We start from the raw sequence: 18,026 nt of genomic DNA on the forward strand, positions 1-18,026 counted from the left end.
TAATATGGGTGTGTAAGCCTTTGGACTGTTGATTCTGTACTGCTTGAAATTAAAGATGTGTCTACCAGTAGGACAGAAGCCTCATAAGCCCAAATAAGATCTTTCTCTGGGCCGTGGGGTAGAATTTCACTTATGGTCATAATCTGGAAACTTCAGCAAGGATAAGGAGGATAGGGGTAGCATGGAATTGTTGTGTCTTCTGCCCTGGTGCCTTTGGCCAAGCCAGATCAGGAGCTCCTTCAACTGTTCCTAAGTCGGTGCATCTCCCTTCTTTCCTTGGCCTCCTAGAGAATTGGGATCAGCATGTGACCTTTGCCTGGAAGGGAGAATCCTGGTGCAGTATGCCATCAACGCCTCCTCCCCAATGCCCTGTGGCCCATCAGGACACTGGAGTCCTCGAGAAGCAGAAGGTAAGCTAGCCTGGAAGTTCATTTACAAGTTGGGGGTGCAGAGAACAGCTCCTTTAATGTGGCCAGAGCCTTAGGATGGTAACCGTCTTCTCTATATACTGTCTCATTTGATCTTACAATAGCCTTGCAAGGCCAGTTTATTTTATTTTTGTCTTTTTCCTTAAGCTTTACTGAGACCTAATTAACATATAACATTGTATAGGTTTAAGGTGTACAAAGCGCTGATTTGATACAGGTGTCATGGCAAGTGATTATAGCACAATAAGGTTAATTAACACAACTGTCATCTCATATTTTTTGATTATCTGTGAGCTCACGTACAATCTACTCTCTGGGCGATTTTCAGGTATGTGATTGTTAACTACAGTCACCGTGGTGTAGGTGAGAACCCCAGAGTTTATTCATCATACAACTGGGAGTTTCTGCCCTCAGCCCAAGATCAAGGCCAGTATCCATGCATCAGTTCAGCACATGTCCTCTGAACTCCTGCACTGTCATAAGTATGTCACCCCACTTTACATACGAGGAAACAAAGATGCTGAGATACGGAATGAGTGCTTGAAGCCACACGCCCGATAAAGACATGGCGTGTGTGTCTGTGTGTTTATGTGTGCCTCCGGACCCTGGCGGCCTACTGATGCACAGAAAATCCCCTTACAGAAAATCACAGGTACTTGGGGAGGCGTCGAGGTTTCAGTAATCTGTGTCCTCTTCATTTGTTGTGGAGAATATCCAGGACACCCACACACACGGCACGACGGTCCTTCTCAAAGTCTTTTCGTCATGTACCCTCCTTGTTGAGATCTATCTGTCAGCAAGACACTGGAGGGAAGCACCTCACCATTGCTACTCTTGGTGGGCTCTCCCCATGAGGGAGCCCTCCTCTGCCCCGGGGGTCTCCCACACCCTCCAAGGGACCAGCAGTCTCTGTGCTTTCTTATGGCCCGGTTTGCTGCCAGACCTACTGGGTTTCCTATAGAATTTAAGAGCGTGCATTTCGCCCAATGCTTTGTTCCACTGGCACTTGGCCCTGACAGCCGCCACATGGAACCTAGAGAGTCTCGTGGAAAGTTGCCTTCTCAGTTTCCTTCCACGATCCCTATCCTTCTTTAGGGCTCAGTCCTAGTGCCCAAAGCCTGGCCAGCAGAAACCCTGTGTTCTGTGCCTTCCCTAGCCCCCAGAGACGTACTCCACCCATTGGACTCTCTTGCCCCTGTGCAGGGCAGCTCTCGTCCACGGTTCCTGGGTGGGGTCACCAGCCCATCAGAGAGGGCTGAATCGGATTCCTCCCTGAGGTTCAGCAAGAACTCCCCCCCCCCCCGTTTTCTTTTATATTTTTAGAAAGAAGGTTGAGAAGAAAAAGCCAGAGAATAAAGCAAGGGAGAGGGATCAGAGGAGAGTGAAGGAGAAAAATGACAGCACTGTGCTTTGTTATCTTCTAAAGTAGCTTAAAATAAAAATGAGAGAGCTGAACTCAGGAACTCTAAACAAATCCATCTGGAATGTAAAGCGAGAGGGATGTCTGGGAGAAGCCCTCAGGTCATCCCCCCACCCCCCATCACAGGCTGTCGGACTTGGAAGGGGGGCCTGGCTCATCTAGCCCCAGTTCCCACCCAGGGCAGGAATCCCCCTGGTGCCCTCCGTCACCCAGGCTCTCCTAGCACCCGCGCGTGCATTCCTGGGCCTTCCGTTCTAACTCCATTTGTTAGAAAGTTCTTTCTGACATCTACAGTCGTGACTTATCCATCCCAGAGGAACCCACGTTGGGTTCTCACAGAAGAAAGGGCATGTCCCTGCCAGCAGACAAACTGTGTCCGTGCAGGGTGACCCAGGCCCATCTGCGGCCACCGTAGGAGCTGTGTGCCAGACACTATGCTGGGTGTATGGCCAAGACAGAGCCGAGCATCTAACAGGGGAGTCGGATGAGCAAAAGGGTGGTTACCATCTACCATCGCGTGCAGTGAGGCCCATGATAACTGAAACACAGAGTGCCAGGGGAATCAGGAAGAAGCTGACCTCGTCCAGACCTGAGAATTTATCACTTTTATCACTGCCCCAGTGATTAAGGCACATTTGAGAACATGAAAGAAGTTTGGTAGGTTTAGAGCAGTGTTTTGGGGTGTGTGTGTGTGTGTGTGTGTGTGTGTGTGTGTGTTTTCCAGTGTGATCTGAGGGCTTATGGAGTTCCTGGAGACTTTTTAGGGTATCCTCAAAACCGAAAATTATTTTCATAATAATGCTATGGTAATTGCTTACCATTGTCACTCTCTTTCTCTCCCGGGAGAGCAGTGTTGCTTTCCAGTGGCTGCGTGGAATGTGATGTTATTACTGCTCTGATGGCTAATGGAGCACATGCTTATGTGTTCTCATGTTTGAAGTTTCTCAGTGTTCATTTGTACCATGATAACTACCAGTAGACGTAACCCACGTAAATGAAAGCTGTTCAGTAATGCTGAGAGCTTAAGTGGGTTTGGAGCATGAAACGTGAGGTGTGGAGTAGGGGGAGGTTGGACTGGGTGTTCCCTAATGACTGGATGAGGATGGGTTTATGCAGAGGGCAGCAAGGAGCCACCACATGTCTTGGTGGGGGCCTGGGCACACGTGACACACACATGGCACAATGGGTGTGTTATGAAGATTGCACGGGCTGATGTGTGGTGAAGAGCCTCGGGACGGCTGTGCTGGAGGAAAGGGAGCCACTGGGTGGCTGTTGCAAGAATCCAGGAAAGGGATGGTGATGGCCCTGGTGTGGCCCATGGCAGTGAGAGAGGGAGCGAAGTCAATGGAATCGAGAGATATTTGGGAGGTAGGATCAACAAGACTTTCCGCCAAGACTTCTCTGGCTAAAACCATCCTGGTTTGTTCTACTCGCTGCATGAATGAAATAATTTTCAGACGTCTCCCCACACCTCCATCCAACCCAGCTGTCAATTGGCTAAGTCAGTTCTTGGTTTGCTCCTGACCCTCTTAAAGCACGAGATGCAGAGTCGAGTTCATCGGGAAGTGCTGAGCCCCCCGGCTCCCTGAGCTGACTCAGGCATGCAAGGAAACCCAGCAGCCATGGGTTTTCCTTCAGGATATGTAAATTTAGTGCAATGCAGGCCAGGAAAAGACACTGTTCTTTTTTTAGAGCATCCTATTACAGGCTCTGTGATCCTTTTGGCTCAGGCCCTTTTAATATCCTTGAAGAAATAAACTTTTCCATGAGCCAAACTCTGCAATTTATTTCTCAACTCATTTTCATCCTATTTATCTTTGCGTGTTTAAGTTTTCGGACTTCCCAAACTAACATAAAACTCCCAAATCCATGAGCGATGCCAGACATATCTTTGGGGTTGGGGAGAGAGTATGGGATGGGGGGTGGGGTTGAAGAGGACCGGACCTTGGTTCGAGCCCTGCCATCAACGTGCTCTGTGCCCTTGAATGAGTCACTTAGCTTCTCTGAAGATAACATCTCGTGTACAGAATAAATATCCTCTGTAGCTCTAATATTCTGTGGAGCTGTGAATTCTTGAACTTCATATTAATAAGATAGAAGGTTGGGTTTTTTTTCTCATTTAACAAATACTTGCCGCACACTCACTATTTACTCCATTAAGCCCATTCCATGAAGTTCAGGTAAATACAGCCACAGAAATTCTTGCCTTTGGCCACAGAAAGTGGTTGGATGCAAAATAGACCCTGTTTTCCTATCTCTTGAGCAAAAACTCTTATTTCACAGATGAGTATTTCCTGAGGTGTTTGATACCACGGACACTCGTTACCTAGGGGGTGGGTAGCCAGACCTCATCAACTCAGATCTCAATTAAGATCACGTGCACAGGGGCGCCTGGGTGGCTCAGTGGGTTAAAGCCTCTGCCTTCGGCTCAGGTCATGATCTCAGGGTCCTGGGATCAAGTCCCGCATCGGGCTCTCTGCTCTGTGGGGAACCTGCTTCCCTTCCTGTCTCTCTGCCTGCCTCTGCCGACTTGTGATCTCTGTCTGTCAAATAAATAAATAAAATCTTTAAAGAAAAAAAGTCAAATTAAAAAAATAATCACATGCACAAACATATATAAAGCATTGCAAGGGCTGGGTTTTCCATGAGAGAGGAACACGTGGCACTAGCTATTTTCATTTTTATTATTTGTGTGAGGCCTTTCCCCCTTTTGGTGCCCAGAATATTTCAGGTGTGCTCAAGTATTCATCTGGAAGAAACTTGGCACCAAGGTTTTACAACTACATTTGTGTCAACAGCTGCAACGTCTGTACACAAAGATATGTGAGGGCTGTCTGTATGGATTTTCATAAACGTAAATCTGAATCAGTGTAAGTATGTCTAAATACATTTCACACACGTAGATGGCCTCACTTCCAGTGGACAGCTTCTATAAACACGTAACTTTTCATTTAGTTGCCATATATACAGAAGGGTATGTGTTAACAATGAGGTAACAGTCCCTTAGCGCCTTTCCTCCTTCCCGCTTCCTTCTTACTTGTCCCCTCCCTCCCTCTATGCTTCCCTTCCCAACCCCCCCCTCCATGTCTCCCCTACCCCTCCGTTGCCCTGTTCCCTGCCTCACAACCACACCATCCTTGTTCTCTTTTCCTCCTTAGTCACTTTGGTTAGTCCTCATCCCCTCTGACGTTCCCTTGTCTAAGCCACAGGTGTGACAAGCCATTTCTCCCCTGGTTTCAGTAGACTAGAAGCTCCATAGGGCCAGAGACCATGTGTGTAGAAACCTGTTGCCCCAGGGACGTGCCTAACATTAGACACAGACCAGGCAGTCAATAATTATTTTTTGGATGGATGGATGGATGGATGGATAGATGGATGGATGGATGGATGGATGGATGGTTGGACAGACAGATGGACAAATAGATGGATGAATACATAGATGGATAGATAATGTCTATGACTTTCAACAGTGGTTTTTCTAAAAGACAGTTCTCACTTGTTTGCTTACAGTTTTTCACTAGCCAGTCCCCCTTGGTATAAAATGCTGATTCCTTAAAATGACCCTGGAGCCCTTTGTGACCTGAGCTCTGTTTAGCTTGCGGGCCTCGTCTCCTGCCGCTGCCTCGTTGTGCTCAGAACCACAGTCATCTTCTTCCCCCGTTCTTTCTCAGCTCTTCTCTGTCTTGGACTACCTCTTCCTCCCAAGCTTTTCCCTATTAATTCCTCCCGATGTTTCATAACAAAGCTCAGTATTCATGAGCATGTGCTAATACCCCCCCCCATTCAAGTTCTACAGCACCCCTGTGACGTCAGTATCTTCAGAGTAGGTGGTACCATGAGAAGCTGTAGAGCTGATCCTCTAGCCCAGCCTCCATTGCTTCAAAGTTTGGCACGCTGCCTGGACCGCTGCTCCCCATCCGGGGTGGACTTAGGCACCGGACTCTCAGTTCCCCCTTTTGTGAAATGATTTTTGTTAAGACCTGTGTCCTAGACTCACTGCCAGGACCAACAGAGCAGAGGCAGGTAACGTGCTGGGCGCGGCGCCGCGCATGAGGGGATGGTCGGTTCGTGGAGCCTGGCATGGTCAGAGGGGTTGTGGCCTTGGTGATGGTTGGACTCAGCACACCCCCAAGGCTCTTTTTCACATGCAAGCTTTTATCTCTGATAGGCAGACAAGCACACACTTTGCTAAGATCTCCATTCCTGATTATGTACTTGAGTGTAATGTCCAGGCTCTTGTTCCTGTCTTTTGGAAAGCTTTTGGTCCCTCTGTTGCTTAACAAGAAACCAGGGAGAAGGCAGGAGCCAAACACGTTTGTCGCTTTTACTCTCTTGCGGCTGCCACCACTGGTAGTCATTTTCTTCAAGGAAGGGAGAAGGGTTCCTCCATCCCTTGACAGTCCCGGATAAAGAATGCGGAGGGGGAGGAATGCTCGCCGGGCACTCCCTACCAGCAGGCATCAGCGTTCCATGAAGCTCTCACTGTTTTAACTCCATATTAACAAGATAGAAGATTCTTCATTTCACAAATAGTTAGTGAATGTCCACTTTGGTTACTATCTACGGCTCAGGCGCTGTATTAAATAATGGTGCCTGGTATTGAGTGAAATAGAGGTCTAAGGGGCAAAAACAGTAACCATCTTATGGGATCTGGGTGACAATCAGGGGAATAAGTTAATGGCCAGGGAATGTGCTTCCCATGCATTAAAACGCTACCCTCACTAGAGCCCAGTGAGTAGGAAAGATGTATGTGCCAACAACCCACAAAGCTAAGAGAATCAGGAACTCCACTGAGTTGGAGAGTCTCTAGGAAGAAAAGCTTCAGCCTCCCTAAGGAGTCTTATTCGTGCCTTTGACTTAAACCAGTGGTCACTTCTAATCAGCCTTTGCTGCAAATAATGGATGAGCTTTGCCAAGGAGTACTAGAAGAATCCTGTAGTTCTGTCCATCTCGTCCTGCTCTGATGTGTTCTATCTAAAAAGCCTTTTGAATTTTCCTCACACTGTTCCCCTCCCTTTCTTTCCTTTCTCTTCTCTTCTCCATCTCCACTTGGTGTCTTCTCCCTTCTCCCTTGGCTGGGCAGAGGCACAGAGATTACAGGCATTGTCATAGCCTTCACTGTAATACCTGCCCCACCCAAAATCGTTTTCTGGTTTTCATATTTTGAATCCTGTGATGCTGTAACACTACCACAAAGCCATTTTAGACAGAGATTGCCTTTTCCTTTTTGCTTTACAAATGCCCAGTGCCCTACCTCCCACCAACCAGTGATGCAAAAGAAGAAGAAAAAAATGTGGCTAATAGGACAATTTGAGATCTTCCATGCTACCATCACCAGCTGATCTGTATCTCTTGCTAGACTCCCCTAAACAAATTAGAGCCAATGGCTGCACTGAGTCCTGATTACTTTCCTCAGCAGTGCAAAGGAGAGCTCTCTGAGGGTCTAGGGCTAATGATCTCAGCAGAGAAAAATTCAGAAGTTGCTGCAGGCTGAGATCAGTGGGGATGAGGCATTGTCTCCCCAGGGAAGGAGTAGAAGAATCCCTCCTTCCTTCTCCCCCCCCACCTCACCCAATACTCCTCTTCCTGAGTCAGACTGGACAGAGCTCTGAGGAGCTCAGTGGTATGGAATGACCTCATGTGGTGAAGAGGAGGAGAGATAAGATGGCTCCAGGACCGCCTTCCAGCGCTGTCATTCATGGTTCTAGACAGTTTCCTCCCAGAATCCTCAGTCCAAGGGGAGAAATGGTCTGTGCTCACCTCTTTTTTGCTGAAGGTTTCTGGTTCTTCTGTCATTTCAAGCAGGTTGTACTGAAAGCAGTACTGCAGGGATCCTAGTTTATTTTAGTGGCCTCTGCATGCAGTAGGGAGAATAAAGAGTATGAACTTCAAGATGACACAACACTGGGTTCTAATGCTGACCTTCACATCAAGCTGTGAGACTTTGATCAGTTCACTCCACATTTCTGAGCCTTAGTTGCCTTACCTCTGAGATGAGTCTTTGCAAGAAGTAAGCAAGTTCAGGGGATGTATGGGTATTTGGCAAATGTGTGTCCCTCCCTTCTTTCCATCTGAGGCAGCAAAGCCTACAAGTAGGATATGAAGAAAGAAAGTTGGGGCATTGACTCAAGAGTAAGGTACTCACTTGAATGTAGTTTTGACCAAATGTTTGGTGATTCATCCAAGAATGTATCGCAGGGGTGGAGACGAACTCTCTGTTGTCCCTATAGCTGATACACTAGAACGCTGAGAGTCTTCCTTCTCCTTCCCCTTTCTCTGAGCTCAGGTTAGGCCAGTCTCTCCTAGCGTCTACAGGGCTTTCAGGAACTCATACCCTCATCTCTTCTCCATAGGTCATCCAGATGTTGAACAGCCCTGTAAGTCCAGTGTCCGCACCTGGAGTCCAAATTCAGCTGTCAACCCACACACAGTCCCTCCAGCCTGCCCTGAGCCACAAGGCTGCTACCTTGAACTGGAATTCCGCTACCCCTTGGTCCCTGAGTCTTTAACCGTCTGGGTGACCTTTGTCTCCACTGATTGGGACTCTAGTGGGGCTGTCAATGACATCAAACTGTTAACTGTCAGTGGGAAGAACATCTCTCTGGGCCCTCAGAACGTCTTCTGCGATGTCCCACTGACCATCAAACTCCGGGATGTGGGTGAGGAGGTGTACGGCATCCAGATCTACACATTGGATGAGCACCTAGAGATTGATGCGGCCATGTTGACCTCCATTGCAGACAGCCCTCTCTGTCTAGAGTGTAAGCCACTGCAGTACAAGGTGGTCCGGGACCCTCCTCTCCACGTGGACGTGGCCTCCCTCCTATACCTCAATAGAAGATTCACGGACACGTAAGTGTGCTCTCTGGCTAGGGAGATGGTCAGGTGGGTGGGCTACAGAGAATGTAAGGAGGCTCAGAGAGGCCTACCCTAGAAGGAGGTCCATGACTTCTAGGGATTCATAACCTGGCATTGACTGTAGTACTGTCCTAACATGGCAGGGGCGATACGGTGGGAATCATAATACACAAGGAACCAGAAAGCCTGCCTGGGTTTTTGGTGAGAGCTCTAATGTAACGCTAAGACTCCCAGACCTCTCTTAGTTGTCTCAACAATAAAATGAAAGAGGATGAGTAAGATTAGCCACAAGAAAGCCATGTATTACTCATGAAATTGGAAGAGCTGAAGTTTGAAAAATACTTCCTTTTTATATTTAATTGAAGAAGATTTGTGCATTGTGATTGCTTTTCCAGTGAGTGAGAAGGGAGTGAAGTTATACCAGGATACCTAGAAATTGAGCATGTTTCCATGTATTTGCATGAGAATGTTCCTGGAAGGTGAATATAACCAGTCACAGTCTTTGTTTGGTTCCCTTTTCTGAAGTGGGAGAGAGGTTCAGACTCATTTGATCCTAAAGAGTCCATAAAGCTCTAGGTCTCCAGGAGCCTTCGGGGATACACACAACTTCTCTGTGAGATAGTGCTTGTCCCTAATATTCATTTCTCAAACCACCTCTTTCTCAGACTTCCTGGGATTTGTTTTAGGAAAGAGACCACCTTACGATGACCTCATTAATGCTTTGCTTATATGCCAGACAGTGGGCTGAGATCTTCACATCTTTTACTCATTTCGTCCTCTCCATAACCACAGCCCAATTATCCTTCTTGTTTTACAAAGAAGGGAATGACAGCTTAGAGATGTGAAGTCATTTGTCTAAGATCACATAGTTAGGGAGTGGTGAGATCAAGGTTCTATCCTGACTCCTAACCCAGTGTCTTCAACCAGTATTCAATTAAAGATGTGATTTCAACTTCAGCTTTAATCTAACCGACCTAACTTGGGTCCCAAGAATCTGTGAAGTTAATCACCAGACTTTGGTTGAACATCTACTATGCACAAGGAATATGGGCAGGGAACACTTGAACACTTGAATACTGGCAAGGACAATAGCTCAGAAGTCAGATACCTTGTGTTCAGCTCCAGCCAGTCCACCTACTAATTTTAGGTAAATCCGTCAATCTCTTTGAGCCTTGCTTCCCTCTTCTGTGTGATGAAAATGCTCAAGTCAGTGGCTTCTCTGCACCTTTTGTGGCACTTTCTTTGGTCCTAAGACGATATAAGGCCCAATCTCTGCTCTGTCTACTTGAATATACTCACTGAGCCAATCATTAATAGAAACCAAATTTTGGAGGAAACTTTTAATCTTTTTAAGAGACAGAACCACTTTCAAACACTTTACCAGCACTCCCTTTTACATGCCAGCAATTAACGTGCACATCACAAGCAGACCCGTGCCCATTCATTGACTCAGAGATGAAGAACATCTGGTCAACAACTCAGAGGGAGCACTTGGTTTGTGTTTGAGAATGTACTTAAAATTTAAAGGATCATCTTGCCTTGAAAATATTCCATAACTCTGTCTCTTTCATCTTCTTGCTCGTCTAGAGTGGTGAAGCTCTATAAATATGCATCCACTTAAAATTTCTTTATAAAACAATGGAGAGAAGAAGTCATAGATGCCTTAAACTCTCAGTTGAAACACAGCTTTCGTTTTCTGCCTGGAGTTGTGCGCCTGTAAGACCCGACATGGGCTGGCACGTGTGGAAGGGCAGAAATTCAACTGAAGACATGGGGGCCTCCTGAGTTCCATTCCCAGATCGTCATGAACTTGCTCTACAATCTTAGGCTAGTTGCTTACTTACCCTTTCCAGCTTACAGGGGCCTTAATATATAAAGAAGTCATACTAGACTAGGGGTTCTCCAAGTCAGTTGCATGTCATGGGAACTTGGAGCATTTTTAAATCCCTTGTGTTACCCAGCATCCCCTCTCTGACCCCTCCCCAACCCCCATCCCTCCCCCAGGTATTGAATTACCTGGTAAGGGGGATAAAGCCGGGCCATCAGAACTTTTAAAATCTCACTGGATTATTACAATGTGCAAACACGTTAAAGAGCCACTGCACTAAGGCAGGTTCTTAAAGTAGAGCCCCAGACCAGCAGCAGCAGGACCCAAGAACTTAGCGTAAGTCCTTAGATCCCAGTCCAGACAACTGAATCAGGAACTCAACTGTGGGGTCTTCCCAAACCACTCTAATGCAGGCTCCAGTTTAATAGCCACTGTTGTAAGTGATCTGGAAGGCTCAGGGATTTCTAGAGTCTCTTTCCCAGTACTTACTCAGTCTACAAATGTGTTTTGAGAACGTTCTGTGTGCCACAGTGTTCCCTGGGAGCTAGGCATTTCAGGGATGACCTGACCTCTTTCCTGTAGACATTCACTTTGGTACTGAGGACTTTAACCACGTGGTTAAAAACACCCAGTCCTGTGCCACTTTGCATCCAGAACCACCACTCTTCAGACCCACACTATCATATCCCATTCAGTCTTTCATTCACTCAACAAGTCTTTCTTAGGCCCCGCTACGGCATTTCAGACACACAGAGTAGACTGAAGCCTTCATGGACTTCCTCTATGTCTTTCTCGAGTCCCAAGGAATTTACTAGAGACCTAGACTGGACTACATTTCCTGACCTGAATGTTCTCTGAGACTCTAAAAAGAGTAAAACATCATTCCAAGTCAACCTACCATTTCAACTCCTTTATCTCTTGGTAATTTGAGTTCTGAACTCCAACACAAATACATCTGTGTGTGTGTGTGTGTGTGTGTGTGGTGCGGTATGGTGTGTGTGGTGCATTTTGCTGCTTTCACATTTTTTCCATATCAAATAAATTGGCTCTTATACAAGTTCTATATAAAGACTGTTTTGGAGAAAAAGAGGAGAGAGGGAAAAAATGCTTTCTTTTTCTTCCCTGACTCAACCCATTACATGGTTCCCTTTGACCTTTGTCTTCATTTTTTTCCCTCAACAAAAATATTTATTCTTTCCTTTATCTGTGCTGGAGATAGTTTCCCAAGGTATGACATTGATGAAGGGAGAGGCTTCTGTGCTTACCCAATGGACACTTCTAGAAGAGTGATTACTTTTGGCCAGGAAGAGGAGGAAATGTGGAACTTCTCTGTTCTATGGAAACCCATCCATTGAATGAGAAGGGACACTGGTGGAGGAAAAGGGGACCAGCATTGACTCTGCTACAAACTCACTATATGTTGTGCAGACACATTGTATCATGGCTTTGGGCTTTAGTTTCCCTCTTTGTAAAATGAGGGGGCAACACACTAAACTTTTCTCTGTGGGTAGACATTGTTTTTGGGTGACAGGTGATTCATTCACTTTTTGGTAGTAAAAAAGACTTAGCAGAGACTGTCTATAAGAATCAGTACCCAGAGGGCACCTCACTGATTGACTGTGATGGCCTAGTGCAGTGTGTAGTGTGTGGACAATAATAATAAAAATAACAATACCGCCAAACACTTGCTGAATATTCTCTCTGCTTTATGTGCCTTGCCAAATATCTATGAGGCAGCAAAGCTCAGAAGAAAAGCTGAAGCTCAGAAAAGTGATTTACTCGACCTAATACAGCTGGTAATGACAGAGGCAGGTTTAAAACTCATATCTAATTCCAAATAATACCCTCTCAACCATAGCACCATACTGCCTTCTACTTTAATAATGCAAAGGCAGAATTCTGGAGCTCTGACACTCATGCAAGCTGGCTCAAGTCTGAGATACAGCAAGTGGAAGAGAGGGTATGACTCACGAGCCACTCCATCAGCTACTGTGACCCACTCTGGGAGTGCAGCAATGCAAGTTACATAGCCAGTTCCTTATGCCTCTGGCTGGGAAAAAAGAGCAGAGAAGCTTCTGTTTCTCAACTTGACTGCCAAGTGCTTATGTACTGGCCACTGTGCAACTTGGGTCTATATGGAATCTTTAAATTACTCAGAGAAGGAAAAACTATGGGTAAAACTAAGACTTTTTTGTTTGTTTGTTTGTTTGTTCTTAGAAAGTGAGGTATAAAGCAAACCAGAAACAACAAATAGCAGTTCACTGTCTTCCGTTGTGCATCTCTCCATCTCTCCATCCTTAATTCATTCAGCAGGTATTTAGCCGTGTCTATCAGATAGCATACACTGTGTTAGGAAATGATGATATTGTGGTGCCAGGACAGGCATGGAGGCTGAGCTCTGGGTGCTCACACTGGGGGAGAAGAGATAGGGAAGCAGTGTCACCACAGGACAGTAGTGCCCTGAAGGCAGAGACAGAGACAAAAAGTGGCTTCTAACTCAAACTTGGAAGAACCAAGGTACAATTAAGGAATAAAGAGTGAGTGGATTTTTTTTTTTTCCTGTTGGGTCCGCTAGTGCTTTCCAAGTGCCTAGAACAATTATAGGCACCAAGTAGACAGTGAGTATTTTTGAGTGGCTGTTAAATGAAGAAGGGGAAGGAGTTTAGTGGTTGAAGAGAAATGGAGAAGCTAGGACTTACTCAGCACCTACTATATGTCAAGAACTTACTAAGGGTGTTACTCAAGTAATCTCATTTGATTTGATCTGCATAGCAGCTCCACAAAGTAGGTGGTCTTCTTCCCAGATTATAGATGAGGATCTGGCTCTCAGACTTTCAACAGCTGTCAACCTGCCTGCCTGGGGTTGTGTGTAAATCCATCAACTCCAAAGCTAGTGCTCTTAGTCCTTCATTCTCTGGTTGAACAGATATGTGTCTGTGCCTCTCTCTCAGAATTTTTGATGCAGAACTAGGAATATTCTTAGAAGTCACTTCTCCCAATTGGTTGTATGTGTATCTCAATTAATTATTCTACTGATTTTTCTGTCATGCTCAGACTTGGTAACCTGCAACCATAGTCTCTGTCTGTTTTGCCTCAGCTTCTTGGCATTCTTAATATAACTCTTAGGGGAAATGAATAAGCAAAAGGAAAGGATTCATTTATAAGACCTGAGTGGAATTTCTTAGGAATATGAGTCCAGATTTTACAAATCAGATCTCAGATCGGACTCTGGGCTCTACGTGCTGAGAACCCCACCAATCAGCTCAGAAGCTTCATTGAGCAATCCATTTACTCAGCAAATGTTTGTTCATTCCCATCAGGAGCCCAACTACTTCCTAGGCATTAGAGATGCAGTAGTGAACAGAGCAGGAAAGGTCCTTGTTCTCCTTGATTCCTGTAACGTAGCTAGGAGACACAAACCAGAAATGATTTCATCGTAACCAAGTTGGGTAGGATTTAGTGACTTCAGAGAAGTGGTAAGGGAGGGCCTCTGATGAGGTGATATTTGAACAGAGACCAGAAGTGTCTCTTAGTGCTTCATAATAAAGACTAACTGAGCTGCCATCACTGAGATTCGAGCCTGTTTGGAACATGGGGGTCTTATAAAGGATCCTTGGTCCTTGATCATTGTTTGGCTTGTTTTATAATTGACTGTGCTTCTGTATTTGTTCCTTTTCTCTCACTTGGTTCAGATTCTTAAGTACAAACTTTAACACACTCATATACGACAGAATCAGGGTTCCATTATTGGATGAATGAGTAAAGAACGAGTCAGCAGTAACACAAAGTGGAACCTCTTGGAATATGGGTCTCATGCTTCCAGATCTTAGCCATAACATTGACATGGGATCCCATATTAAGCCTCAGAGGACTGGGAAAGTTCAGACTAAATCAGGGTCAGCTGAAAGCACATGTGGCTCTCTCATGCTGTTTCTATGGCTCTCAAGCTGAGTCACCACTTCATTGTTTTTCTTAGTCCTGCTTCTTTTCCTGGCTTTCTGTATGTCACCCAGGCACCCATTCTTTGTTCTTATATGTGTCCATTTGTTAATTCATTCATCCACCAAAGAGTGCAAATCAAATATAATTGTATTCAGTAATGCTTGTTGTTTGGTTTAACAAGTATTTACAAGTGTCTGTTGTGTGCCATAGACTATGCTGGAATTAGGAACAGAGTCCTGATTCCTGGCTTTAGGAGCACCGAGTCTAAAGGGAATGAACAGGCAAAGAATCAGGTAACTATTCTGCAGCGTGGAAAGTTCTAGGGCAAGGAGCACAGGGGGTTGTGGGAAGACATAGGAGAGGTACCTCTCCCAGCTTGAGGTGGTTAATGAAGCTTCTTAGGAGAAGCAGTGTCTAAGCTGAGACCTTAAATGTGATTAAGCGTTGATCTTTGAAGAGGTTTGCCCTAGTACAGGTGATTGAAACTAGGTAGATTCTCAGCATACATTGATAAAGGAATGAATGAATGAATGAATGAACAGACCAACATACTACACTTTATGGGAGCAGTACATGTTCGGTCAGAGACCAAACGGAGTTTTGAGGGAGGAACATAGTAATCTGGGCTATTATCCACTTTGGTTCTTAAATCTGTTTCATCCCTTTTAAATACCGTAGAGTACTCCATAGTGGGAATGTGCTACAGGTTGTTTAGCTGTACCCCTAATGCTGGGCATTTGCATTATTTCATATCTCATTCTATTATAAGCCAGTGCTGTAGTCAGTATTCTTAGAGGAACCTCTTTGTGGGCACATGTGAACATTTCTCTAGAGTTGATACGGAGAAATGGTATTACTGGGCTGTAATACTGGGCCTTTGTCATTTTAAGGGGTACAACCTCTGGTATTCTGAGAGGGTGAACTAACTCACAGCCCGCCAGCAGTGTGCAGCAGCACCTACCATTCCTCAATGTCCCCCATGACCTGACAAAACAGAAGTGCTTTGTCTTGTCCATTTCATGATTGAAAACATGGATTCTGATCCATGGTCTGGTGACTGAACGTCTTGAGTGAGCATCTTTTCAAATTTATTGGATATCTACACTTCTCTTCTGTGACTTGTCTATGAATGCCTTTAATTGTCTGTTTTCCCATCTGTTAAACTGGGAATTTGATGTCAGCCCTCCTGCTTACCCACAATGGTATTGGGATCTAGGGTAAAATAGGTAGTCAAGAGAGAACCAGCATTTATGAAGAAGTTACTCTTTGTGTAATCATGTATACCTTGATATATTTTTCAAATGCTGACTTAGTATGTTCCCTGCCTGGGAACCATGTCGCTTTCTGAAAATACAATGGATAAGGAAATAAGGAACACCAAACCAGTTTCTCCCCTCTGTGGGGCCGAAATTTAGTCCCTGTGTTAACCACCGTCGCATATGCAGATAGCACCTAGTACTAGTAGCACTAACATCCCTGCTACTAACTAACATGTAGTGAATACTTCAGATATGCTTAGTATTATAAACCTACCAATGAGGTATAGGTATCAATAGGCCTTATTTTTAGATGGGGAAGCTGAGACTCCAAGAGGTAAAGCCATTTATTTAAGTAAGATCTCACCATTAATAGATGGTAGAGTCAAGTTTTACATCTCCTTGCCTGACCCCCAAAGGCTGTTCCTTGCAAATTACTGAGCACAGTTATTGCTGTGACAGGCAGAGCATAAGGTGGCATCTTGATGGATGGAGAAAGTCGATATTTCAATTAGCTTTTCTTGTTTCTAAGGTGCATTAGAATAAGTACACAAAAGAGAACAAACACAGTCCTTTGTGTTTTGAACATTTAAATAGATGAGGAGGGGGAGACTTGTTGAGTGTGGAGAGTGTCAGACCAGTGTGGTTTCCAGTCATGTTCTGCTGAAATGCACGCTTCAGGTCAGACCTCTTCCTGAGTAGGTCCTTCTCCCATGCCAACCCAAATGGTCTCATCTGCATTCTGATGTCCTGCCCACCAGTTTTGATGAACAGCAACAGGAGTAAGAGCTATCTCTCCAAACCCAGAGCAAATACCTCTGTTCCTTGCCCAGACTAGCAGGCTGTTTGGTCAGCACAATTTTACTCTATTTCTAGAAGCTGGGCATCATCTTCCTATGACTCCCTCTTGTCAGTCTTAGGCCAAGTACCTCTCAGAATGAAATATGGGTTCCGGGAATATTAGAGTAAGCAAAAGGTTTAGTAAAATCAACAGATCTCCACGGTCAGCAGTAGTGTCCATGGAGGTGCTGTCTCCATACCTTCATGATTTTGAAAGTGTGAAGGGTTCCTGTTTGGTGCTAACAGCACTGAAATGACTTATATGGATTTCTATGGTTCAGTCTGATGCACCACTGGACTTTAAAGTGAGTTGTTACAGTGTCTCTTCAACAGATGTTAAAAAAGACCCACAGAGGTTAAATGATAGACACAGGTCTCCAATGATAAATTTATTCATTCGCTCCTTCGAGAAAAGTGCCCTATTGCATTCGAGTCTCCATGCTGGTGCCGGGATTCTGAATCTTACAGCTGGATAGGAGGTCTGGACTGAATAATAGCTCAAATTAAAAGAGAATTATAAGTTAAAGATTATTATTGTGAGGTTATAATATGGTATAATCCCTCCTTAAATTAAGGGGGGGTATATAGAAGTCAAGACGGGAGAGGTAATCAGAGGCCAGATTATGAAGAAGGTGTGGTCAACGCTACAGAGTTTAGGTTTATTTGTTGGGAAATAAAGGAACAAGCCAATCAGACCTGTGTTTTTTTAAATAAAATTGCTCTGGGTGCTGTGTGAAGAAAGGACTGAGGGAGAATGAGAAAGTCCATCTAGAAGTTATTGCTAAGGTCTAAATCAGAGATTATGTTTATTTGCATAGTGAAGTGGATGGATTGGAGGTTTTGTTTTAAAGGTAGAATCAACAAAATTTGATGATGTATCAGATGCAAGGTTTCAAGAAGGAGCTGTCCAATGACTTTCAAGTTTCAGGTTTGAGTATTCGGAACGAGGGAAATATTATTTCTGGAAATCAAAGAACAGATTTTCATTTAGTATGTTATTAGAGGGCGGGGTAAGGTATGAGTCCCTTTGGAAAACAACGAGTTAGTGTAAGGGGATTTTGCAGTGGGTGTCTTGATAGCACCTACTCCTTTGTTCTTTCGCTGTTCGCCCTGAGGGTTGGTAGGTTGGAGTGGACTTAGTTGTACTGCTCTAATTCCTGATTTTTCAGAAAACAAATAAATGAATAGGAAGGAGAAGGAAAATAAGAGCCATCAGAGTAATTACAGATGTGGAAGGAATGGAGGAATTTATCGCGCACTGGACATTGGCAAGAAAAGTGGACAAAATCCATCCAGTCTGTGCTCAGAGATGATGAGAACCCTTAGGGCAGGTCTTAGTGGGTTTCTGTTGTGTCTGTTCTAAGGGGAACCTCAGACATTACTTTAGAGAGGCTGAATTCAAAATTAAGAGACCTGATTCCCAGGCCAGAACACAGCTGCTTTGCTGTGTAACC

At 44.9% G+C, this 18,026-nt stretch overlaps 1 protein-coding gene across 1 annotated transcript in view; it reads left to right on the top strand.

Moving 5' to 3' along the window:
* PAPPA (pappalysin 1) overlaps positions 1–18,026 on the top strand; it is a 234,524-nt gene that overhangs the window by 72,945 nt on the left and 143,553 nt on the right. The window contains exons 6-7 of the mRNA XM_004774071.2: positions 289–410; positions 8,202–8,700. Coding sequence (XP_004774128.2) covers positions 289–410; positions 8,202–8,700 — 621 coding nt within the window. The remainder of the gene's footprint in view (positions 1–288; positions 411–8,201; positions 8,701–18,026) is intronic.

Source organism: Mustela putorius, unplaced genomic scaffold (assembly GCF_011764305.1).
Source record: "Mustela putorius furo isolate JIRA1106 unplaced genomic scaffold, ASM1176430v1.1 tig00537301_pilon_pilon_pilon, whole genome shotgun sequence".
NCBI classification, from domain to species: Eukaryota; Metazoa; Chordata; class Mammalia; order Carnivora; family Mustelidae; genus Mustela; species Mustela putorius.